The 11,135-nt window shown below is 39.9% G+C and overlaps 1 protein-coding gene across 4 annotated transcripts; it reads right to left on the minus strand.

Annotated features, from left to right (window-relative positions):
- Positions 1-679: 679 nt before the first annotated feature.
- LOC103719883 (putative HVA22-like protein g) lies at positions 680-7,689 on the minus strand. 4 transcript variants are annotated; one of them, XM_039117369.3, is made up of 7 exons: positions 7,423-7,689; positions 6,875-6,975; positions 6,622-6,720; positions 6,454-6,510; positions 6,283-6,346; positions 5,985-6,203; positions 680-1,296 (listed from the first exon to the last, which is right to left on the minus strand). In XM_039117369.3, exons 2-7 carry the CDS (start codon positions 6,904-6,906, stop codon positions 910-912), a joined length of 858 nt encoding a protein of 285 aa, XP_038973297.3. In that variant the 5' UTR covers positions 6,907-6,975; positions 7,423-7,689; the 3' UTR covers positions 680-909. The 4 variants fall into 4 exon arrangements, with proteins under 4 accessions (XP_038973297.3, XP_038973296.3, XP_088575236.2 ...); XM_039117368.3 differs by having other exon boundaries at positions 6,875-6,957; positions 7,423-7,664; XM_088719110.2 differs by having other exon boundaries at positions 6,622-6,776; positions 6,875-6,957; positions 7,423-7,664.
- Between the last annotated feature and the right edge of the window lie 3,446 nt (positions 7,690-11,135).

Below are 11,135 nucleotides of genomic sequence, written 5' to 3' on the forward strand. Positions count from 1 at the left end.
CACGTTCGTCAGTGAACTGACCGGTCATCAGTAGGAGGTGATTTATGGCTTCTTCCACATTAACCCAGATTACTTCGTAGGTTCCACTTCCACCCGACAAATAATTGAACCTTCAGAATCAGGTATCTTCATATTTTCAATGCGTGGCAGCAAAGCGAGATTAGTTGAAAATGGAAGAAGACCAAAGCCCACGCCATAAAAACGATGCCAAGCCGCGGTAGAGAAATAGAAATGGAAGCAAGCTGCTCCAAAACACATCGAGATGGCATCCTTCAGCCAGTACATCGCCGTGCATCCGACTGCAATATCTGCACCACCGTCAAAGCTAGCATAGCCTAGCCGTCCAACAGGCAATACACGATAAAGGTCCCACCCTGTTTGCCATTACTAAACATCTAAGTATCCAATACCAACCACAATTACACCCCCCCCCCCCCCCCCCCCCCCCCCAAAAAAAAAAAAAAAAAAAGAAAAAGAAAAAAGTGACTCAAACAGCCGCAGTGCTAGGAACCGTGATTATGCCCCAGCATCTAGCGAATTGAAACTCAGTCATGCGGATGCAGCGATCTTGTTTCATCTTTTGGTATCCATTCATCATAAACATCGTGAATCCTCTTCCCCTTGGTAGACCCTCACATTAAATATCAGCTCCATCCCCCTCTCTAGTCCCTGCTCGCCATATCCAAATGCAGTTCATTCAAAACCAATGAGCTAAGTGCATAGATATCATCAACACTGCCACCAGACATCATTCACCCTCTAAAATCATCAAGTAGATGCTTGCCTATATACCATGCATCTCCACCTTGTTCTAGGTTATTTACATGTGTTGATGAATTCAATCTCATCTCTCCACCAACAAACAAGCAAAGCCCAAGGAAATACTTAGATAGCAGGCATGAGATGCTGCTAACGAATTGAGGGACCAGCAGTAGCAGCTCTTTTTCTCAACCTGCCACGGGTTATGCGAATCGACTCTTCCATGAGAGTCTCTTGAGCGGGAGGATTTGTGTCTTCCTTGGATGCAGCATTAGCGGTTTCGATCTGCATTGCTTCTCCGTCACCTGTTGAAGCAGTGGCTTCAGAAGTGGGTAAGCTGGTAACTGCTGATGAAGTTGGCGGCTGGGCAACTGGAGGGGCTGGTGGTGGGACACCTGCCTTTATCGGTTCCTGCACTTGGCTCTTGGTGGGGCTGGGTGGTGCACAAGTCTGCTGTTGTTCCTGTTGTGAGACTGCTGGTTGGCGAGCAGCTGCCGTAGATGTCGTTCTACGGATCTGCTGAGGCTGCTGCCGTGGCTTTAATGACAAGATAACAACTTATCAATAAAATTCTGTGGTCAAAAAAGCTGGTGCTATATGATAAAACAAATGAGGGCAAGCTTGGCGCAATAGCAAAGTTGCTCTATTGTGACCAAAGTGTCACAGGTTCGAAATATAAAAATAGTCTCTACACATACAGGGGTAAGGCTGCATACATCTATACCTCTCTAAACCCCATCAGTGGCGGAAGCCTCATGCTCTGGCTACCTTTTTTTTAAACATATAGAAACAAGTATGAAACTCAATAAGAAAGGTTATCAAGAGTCAAGAATCTACCATATGACTTACATATTTTGAGATCCTACCCACGTGACAATAACTTCAAGATATGCCAGCAATTTGTTTAGCTTATATAGATAATAGACAATAATGGCACTAAATCCTTTATGGCTTTTATAGATTTTTCTACCTCAAAAACTGCACTTCTTATACCATTTGAATCTTAAAAATGGAACAAAGCATCACGTATAAAGTCCCCAAGAAAGATAACTTTGTCATGTTTAAGAAAATCAACATCAAAACCGACAACTATCTCCCTTTTACAAGTACATCCCCTCATCTTAGGAAGCGCGCAAGTATGACCCTCTTACAACCAATACATGAGAGTATAATCTTTCTTGATTCAGAACAAAGTACTTATTCAAAAGAAACAGCACTTGTTCACACCTAATGATTATGTGATGAGCATTCAGGAACAATTAAATACAATAATTATTGATCATGCAGCAGAAAAAGTTAATGATAGATGATGCACTAGTTATCACTCAACTTTTAAGTAGCGAGCATCAACTCATTGATTAGATCCTCAAATGAGTACATATTTCTTGGGGATGCTTATGTGTGAATCATCTCTTATGGTACAAGAATTTCAAGTTTTAATCCCTAAAGATCATGTAGAGGTTCTAGAATTTTTCACTATGTATAAAGTTTAATATTAATTTTCATTTTGTGCATTTCTTTCCACATAAGAAAATTTGGAGTCATTGTTAGACATTTTAGTGGTGATTTTGCATATGCACAAACACCAAATGTCAGAATTATAGAAGAGGTTTTAGAATACTTCATTTAGAACAACAAAGGAGTCAATGCAGCCAGGCAGTCCACAATGGTCCCTAAATTTCCAGGCACCAACATATACTGCTTAGGTATCCCAGGGTGCATTTTTTAGGGAAACGTAGATGAGGAAGGAGAAGACAAGATGGAAGACAGAAAAGGAAAATGAAGCAGAAACAAGAAACAATAGAGAAAGAAGAACAACAAGAGTAGAAAATCGAAAATGAAAACTAGGAAAAAAAGTTTAGCCAAAAAAAAAAAAAAGACAAAATGGAGCTAGCAAGAACAAACGAAAGGGACGAAAGAAGTGGAAATCAAAAGTACAACACGGGCCTAAGGTAAAGTGGGTGGAAATGGTAGATACAAGGATTTATAATAGAAAGCAAAGGGAATGGGGAATACAAAGAAATATCAGGGGAAGAAGAGGGGACAGGGGCTTGATCTGAAAAAGTCCAATAAATAAGTAAAAGACAAGGAAATGAAAAAGGAAAAAGGTAAAGAATCAATTGAAGATAATTCTGACATTTTAACGGATTCATCTAAGTTATCCTTAGCAATGATACCCTTGGCAAAATTTCATTTTTGTGGGTTTGTTCTTGAATAGGCCAATCAAAATTCATCGTTGAAACATCTACAGAAAGGGGCTTACGGAATTTGTGTTGACCATTGATATCAGACTGTTTATGAAGCTGGGGGAGCGAGCCTCAAGTTATTGGATTCACATTACTGGAACCCTAAGAAAATGCACTGTATTTGCTGTTTATAGTCATTTGAATCTCCTATATTGTAGGGGCAAGCAACCTAGTGTAGAGAGAGAGAGAGAGAGAGTTGGACTGAAAAAAAATTTCTTTTTAAAACCCACCAAATCGAATTGCCCAGGTCCAAATACTTGGGAAACAGTTCCTAAATTTCAAACTAATACTGCCTCTCCTGAATTTGCGAGTTGGATTTTAAATTTATAGTTCCTGTCTAGGTTAACCAGTCAAAAGGGCAAATGGTAAAACGAGTTTAAACGGACATGTGTCCCTCTAATGATCCCACAATTTCTGTTAAAATTTCTACTTAATGTGGATTATATGATCATCACAATTCATGTTGTATTATCACATTAAACTGCGAAGAAGTATCTTCAAAGGCAGTTTGATATAAAGAATCTTCATGATTTTTGTTATTTCCTGAAGCTTGATGTGTAGTTGTTGACAATGTTGATTTCTTTTTACACACACCTATGTATATGTAAAGAAGGAATATATGTACACCTGCACACATAAATGTGTGTGTATTACTAACAATCATCTCCAGTGCTCAACACTGCAATTACTTCAGCACCCACTAAGCTTCATTTGAAGTTCAGGTATGGATGATGGTGACCCTTTTCTTTATCTGATAATGTCATCTTGTTGGAACCCTTTGACCACTTCATGACATTGTCCATGTCATTCCTGTGGTCAACAAGTTCATTATGAAACCATATGATCTAGCCTCAAGAGTATCCTTAGCCATCTCTGGTCATGCCACCACCACTTGGCACTATAGTCTCTCATCCTTTCTCTGCTACAGCTTCATAGAAGAGAAGGAAGCAAGCCACTGTTTCTCAGTTTGTTAAAGGCTTAAAGCTGAGACATTGTTTCTCAGTTTGTTAAAGGCTTAAAGCTGAGTACAGCACCATAATCGATACCTCTGTTGAGGATGCCTAGGTTTGATTCCTAATTTACTGAAACAAAGGGCATCTTCAAACATGACTAACACCATTAGTTGTGATAAGCAAGATGTTGCTAAATTTTGAATGATCTGATACTCCGTAATGTACCAAGCATATTAGGTAGATTGTTCTTTCATGCCATCATGCTGAGACCACTTCTTGCTACATGGTTCCTTTATAAATTGCCTTTCTAACTTCATCAAGTCACACACTAGTCCACTTTCTCTTTCCCAACAAACTATGTACGATCCACAATGAGTTTGCTATACTAACTAATCTTTTTCATATTGGTGGCATGCTTAACATTTTGGCATTCAAATCACATTTATATTTTTTTGGATCATTGTCCTTAAAGCAAGGAATTGAGTGACACACATGCACACACATACCCACAGAGAGAGAGAGAGAGAGAGAGAGAGAGAGAGAGAGAGAGAGAGAGAGGTGGAGGGAAAGAAACAAAATAGGGAACACTCTTACTATAATTGAATAAGATTCATGTCCCTTGTTACAACTATATTTGAGAAAAAACACTTGACAGTTGTGAAATGCTTATGCGTAGCCACAATGAACAGTGTCTTAGACATTTTCAAATCAAAGATGCCATACCTGATAGTTGTCAGATATGTAATTTAAAAAAGATCAGACAAGTACCCTTACTTCTTGTTACAACTATATTTGAGAAAAAACACTTAACAGTTGTGAAATGTTTATGCGTAGCCACAATGAACAGTGTCTTAGACATTTTCAAATCACAGATGCCATACCTGATAGTTGTCAGATATGTAATTAAAAAAAGAACAGACAAGTACCCTTACTTTCTAGAAATTGTTATCTTTTCCGGTTCTTAACTAATTCATATTTTTATTATCTTAACATTATCTGTTTAATTTTTGGGTGACTAGAATGGGTTCATCATATGCTAGCGGCCACATACATTAGCATATGGCAGGCATGTAAATCATCGGTTCCATCACATTCAACCCCACAAATCAACATAGAAGTCTTCATCCACATAGGAGACAATATGCTACACAATGCTCATAGAAACAGCGTAGGGCATTCTCCTGAGAATGTTGTTGTGCGACCATCTAGGCCCCAACAACATGCATGGGAAGGTGGCAATATTCCGCAAGAAAGATGGGCACGTCCGGTCAATCCTCAGGGCGATGCCCAATTATTTCACTTATTAAAGTAGTCTATCAGCAACCACTATTAATCCTTGCAATGTATCCTTAACTTTACACTTTCTGGTCACTAGCATCAGATATGGAACATGCTTGTTGCTTTTTGCTTATTTTTAAAAGGAACAAAGTTTCTTCTAGGTTATTTTGCATATCATGACAATCCTTAGCACTCAAATATGCTTGATCACATCAAATGCTACATTGATACAGAAACGAATGCATTGATATGGCATATCAAATGCTACATAACTAGAAGATAATAATATAAATTTATCGTTGAAATCTCTACTTACCAAAGATGGAAAAAAAGACACATTTTAGTAACCTCACCATCTCTACTTGAAATAGGAGGAAAAAACGAAAAACTTTAGCACAGAGGGTGTATATTTTTTGACGATTGACACTATTATCTTATGGTTGTCTTCTGGAGATAGACATGTCATTGATATATTGCAATTAAGAAAAAGGTTCTATTACTGGACCAATCAAATCTTTTTTCACTTTAACCTAGAATGTATAGAAGTAACATAGTGAATGACCACAATACAGATAAACGTGCATTCTTATGTGAAAAGAAGCAAGCAAATGCTAGAGGCAGAGCTAAGAGCTATATTTTCAAACTGTCAGGCATAGTGGGCAGTCAAAACTCTATCAAATTATATCATAACAAGAAAAGAAAACAAAGAGCGACAGAAATAAGATCTATTCACTCAGTTCAAAAGTACCTGAACAGGGCGTGATCTTGATGATTCCGAGGGTGACTGCGAAGCAACATACTGCAAGATTTCAAAAAACCTTGTCTGGCCATAGCTTGCAGCCTTTTGCCAATAAAGGACAACAATATCCCCAGCTCTTGTTTTCAGCTCAAGCAAGTTACGATCTATTTCATTCTCATGCTTCGCAACATATGGCCGAAAGAAAGTTTCATAGACATATGCAGTTCCCTGTCATAAATTCATTCATCAAAAAATTATAATTAATGATGAGACGATATGTTATAACTTGATAGAACATAGATCTCACCTTTGTTTTCGGGTACCAAAGATATACAAAGAATGCCAGCTTTGCCTCATTGTACATTGGTAACCTTCAAGAAAGAAGATAAGACCCTAAGTTGTAGCAGGAAGAGGAGAATAAATGTAAAGAAAGCATGCTGTATAGATCCCAACTTTCCAAACCACTGATCTACATTACCATGAAATAAAAGATTCTCCAACCCTCTCAAAGATGGTCAGCGCAGCAACTAAGATCCTAGAAAAATGAATAAGAATCCAAAACTCTCTTTTTAGTCACAAGTAACTACTAGAAGCAAGATAGAATTGAAAAATGAAATCCTTCACCCGACAAGTAGCAAGAACGTACCAATACTGACACCAGAATCTCAGCTGCTCAATCTCCGGCTTGTTCAACTCCACAGTTTTGAAGCATTCATATGCCGGATAAGCATAGCCAAGAACCAACCTATAGACAGAAACGCTCTGAGTTCTCATCTAAATTCACTTTCTTGAAAAGGATTTCTGAAGACAAGAAACATAACAGATAAAACGAAGATCTACTGTCCGGATGTAATGTTACAGCCAGAAAACTAAAACTAATTCAAGACAGGATTACTTACGCCAAGGATCTTGTAACAAAATTTGCCATCATTTTGATCCGACAAACATGTACAAAGTTAGGACCACTCTCTCAGCCAGCCCCCTGTAGCAACCCCAAAGACTAGAAATCAAGGAAAAAGAAAACCGACATCATAATTATATCAACAGACGCAGATCAACGTTCTGCGTTCCTCAGATCATTTGAAGTATATACATACCAGAAAATCGAACAAAAAGTTTATAGGAAAACAAGAAAACAGAGTGCAACGAAATCAGACCAACAAAACCCCAGAAAACGAAGAAGAACCGTACAGAAAAACCTGGGTTTAAAGATCCGACTGAAATCAACACCAGATATTTCCACATTACATAATCCGAGCCGAAAGCCACCTATTTCCATCGGCAAAGAGAAAGAAAACCCTTAAAACTGATCAAGAAAATAGGAAATCCAAAATCAGCATAACAACCAGAAAAGAACCCTTATTTGGCTCGAAAATCCGAGAAGAAACGCAAGATTACGCCGATTTAATTCTAAGAAGACCAAAGGAATGGGTGTAAAGATCCATACCTTTCCGAGATCACCCGCTCGCTCGAGGGGAAGAGGAAGACAAAATCCTTCTAATGAAGCGACAGCGATAAAAGAAGCCCGAGCCTTCAAGGGTACGAAATAGAGCCAGCGAGAGCTTTTTTTACCGTCCGCCTTCTCTCCTTTAAAAGCCAGAGAACGGCGAGCCAGCGAGCGAGCGAGAGAGAGAGAGAGAGAGAGCTCGTCGCCTCGCCCCCACCCGGCCGTCTCGATATGACCAAGCCGGAACTGGCTGGTGCCTGGTTCCTTATTAGGGCGTATCGGGTCCCCGGCGGTTCATCCTAACGTCCTACGTGGAGGACCGTCCGCGCGTACGGTCGAGTGAGGGGATAAACAACGGACGGCTGGAGGTGCAAGATGTCTTTTGGAGATCGGTTATAGCCGTCTGATTGGTGGGTACCAGATTGACGGCGTTTTACCGTGACGTTTTCTATCACGTTGCTGTAGCCACGCAAGATCGGCATGACGTTTTCTATGTCGTTGGCTATCACCTATCAAAGTGGGAGAAACAGCTCCCACTATTTATTTTCGGGTGGTTCTATATACACCCCCCCTATTGCTCAGGACACCCCCCAAAAATTAAAAAAAAATTAAATACTCTCTACACCCCCCCATTTGCTAAGGACACCCCTAAAAAATTAAAAATTCCTAAATTACCCCCCACCCTCCCCACCCCCTCACCTAAATTGCTCTCTACACCCCCCAAACCCCCCCCACCCCGCTCTTCCCCTCCAAAACACCCGCCGGCTTCTCCCTTCCGCCCAAAAAACCTCGCCTCAAGCACCTCGCCGGCGGCCAAACCCCCTCCGTCTCCCCCTTCTCCCTCTCGTCGCCGGTCGGTGCATTGCACCTCGCCAACGCCCAAAACCCCCCCGTTCCCCCTTCTCCCTCTCGTCGCCGGCATTCTCCCGATCTCCGACCACCTCGCCGGCTTCTCCCGGAACCACCTCCCCGGCCATCTCCCGAGCAACGAGCACCTCGCCGGCGCCTCCACGACCACCTCGAGGTAGCCCCCCTCCCCGCCTCCAGTGCTCCGTTCGGCACTGGATCGCCGAACAGAACCCTTCTGTTCGGCTGAACAGTGCCGAACAGAAGCCTTCTGCTCGGTTGAGGGTTGCCGAACAGAAGGCTTCTGTTCGGCACTGTGCAGCCGAACAGAAGCCTTTTGTTCGGCGATCCAGTGCCGAACGGAGCACGAACCGTGAAAAAAAAAATTTCGAAACAAGGTGGAACACGTACCTTTGCGGCCGATTCTTCGTCCCAAATCACTAGTTGCTTGTCAATGCTTCGAATGGGGCTTAAATCTCCTTCAAAGATCGCCTAAACGATGTAAATGGATCGAGGGGTTTAAGGGGGGTTTGAGGGGGTTTTTTTTTTTCTTTTCAAAACGAAACGGAGGAGGAGGAAGGGGGGTATATGAGAAAATTTCAAGGGCAATATGGTAATTACACTAAAGGTTAGTTTGGGTATTTTTTTTTTGGTTTTTGGGGGGTGTCCTGAGCAATAGGGGGGGTGTATATAGAACTACCCTTTATTTTCTGACTCAACCCTCCACAAAGCGCAGGATCCATCGCCATCCACACCATTCCTGTGTACCTCATCAATTCCTGATTATCATGAAGGATAGATTTTTGAAGCAAGTAAGAGTTGCTTTTATTCTTGATAACATATCATTATAGCCAAATCTAAGGATGCATTTGATTCGCGACTCAAATCAAAATCGAAATTGCTATATTTTTCAGCATATTTGGTCCGGAAGTCGAATGAGATTTCAATATCAAAGAAAAATCATATTTGGAGCATTCATATCCAATCAAATAGTTAAAATAGAAATCACTAATTTCTATTCTCATTCCAGAATCCAATTCTCCCCGATCAAACATGCCCTAAATCTCCCTCCATATATATGTATGCTATGCTTACCATGGTTAAAATCCTGGCCAGATAAAGCCGGCAGGGGATGCTGTTGTTGATGGGCGGTGGAGCCTTCTTGTGTTGGACGTACATGTACGGAAACTAGATCTTGTCCGTTACCTTTACTATCTACACATCATGCGGTGCTAAGAAAATCCCCTCATTATTTATTCTTCCATCCTAATCTTAGCAACATTTTTTAATTAATCAACTCTGTTAGTGATGATGACTGGGGCAGGCTCGCTAAGCTGCGGATGTGGAGATGGTTTTCTGGTAGTTGGTGATAAAGAGAGTTCGTACAAAGTTTTGTTAACCAGCTCCATAGTATAATGGATGGCAAGCTCCAATCAACTTCTAATCTAATTAAAAGGTTAATCACATCATAGGCTCTTTCCAACACATGAGCAGGTATCCAAAGCCTTAAATATTCTGGCCACTCAGTTTATTGTTTTTGCTGGTCTCCCTCTGCTTCAATCACTCCACTCGATGGAATTCTCCATTATTTTTTAGCCACTTTAGCATTAGGTTTATCAAGCTTTAGCTCGTCACCTTTTGCAATTCTGCATGTTGACAAGTAATTTCTTGGATTGTTTCTTTTTCTTTTGGTACAATACTAAATTTCTTGGGTTCAACTCTGGTACAATAGCACATGATAAGAGACGATTGATGCAGTACACTTGAACAGTATTGGTCGCAGTGGGGTTGGAGTATGAAGCACTGGTTTTATTGTCCCATGCAAGGTGTCAATTGTAAAGTAAAAAATTTTGTGATAATATGCTTGAATCTAAATTTCCCCTTCAATCATTGCACTGTGAAAATGCTGCACCTCCTCAGCTTCTCCTTTAATTTTTTGTTCAACATGGTAACAAAATTTATGCTAGAAAACATCTGTGATCTTTATTGAATCACATCAATCATTGTGTCCCTTATCAAATATGAAACTGGCAGCAGAATTGTTGGGGGAGGTGTAGCATTAGTTGACTACTAAGGTAGAACTTTCAAGCATTGAAGGAGTCAACTTCAAAAAATTAGAATATATATAACTTGGATCTCACTTGATACCACCTTATCTAGAAGTTGTTGAAACTTGGAACTTCTCTCTCACTGATTCTGAACATCTCATGGCATTTGTTTTTTTTTTTGTTGTTGTTGTTGTTGTTTTTCTGTGTGCGTGTTTTTCTAATGTTATATCCTATTTTCTCCTAATGCACGAGACTCAGGCTGTAGGAAATACACCAGCCTAATATTTCTGGATTATCCAAACACATCCTTAAAAAAAAAGGGGGTTTGTAAAAGGTGCCAAATGAACTATCCTTGAGGGTTATAGCCATGGGCGACTAAGAATAGAAATTTGTTATGCTATAATTCTGTCACATAAGATGATCAACAAATAGTATATAAAATGTTCATTACTCTTGCTAAAAAAATATATTCTCTATCCATGCAACTTAAATATTATTTTTTTAACTTAAAATTTTGTTTTAGCCGACCTAGTTATCAAAATAGTTGTTACTCATTATTATGCTAAAATTGTCCATTATAACAACCATTTATTATTTCAATATATTATCTAACCAAAAGGATGATAAAAGTAAATAACAGCTATTATTTTTGGTAAGTTGCCCAAAAAATAGAAATATTAAAAATTGTCTGTAAAGAAACTTCCCATGCATTTATCAAAACTAGCAACGGATGCGTGCAATGCATGCTAAAAAAATAAATTAAAAAGAGTCCGAAGAATTGAGGAATAAGAAAGACTTGCGTTCATCAGTTTGTGATGC

This window comes from Phoenix dactylifera, chromosome 3 (assembly GCF_051530095.1).
Source record: "Phoenix dactylifera cultivar Ajwa chromosome 3, Ajwa_hap1_PhDact_Kaust_v1.1, whole genome shotgun sequence".
In the NCBI taxonomy this organism is placed as follows: Eukaryota; Viridiplantae; Streptophyta; class Magnoliopsida; order Arecales; family Arecaceae; genus Phoenix; species Phoenix dactylifera.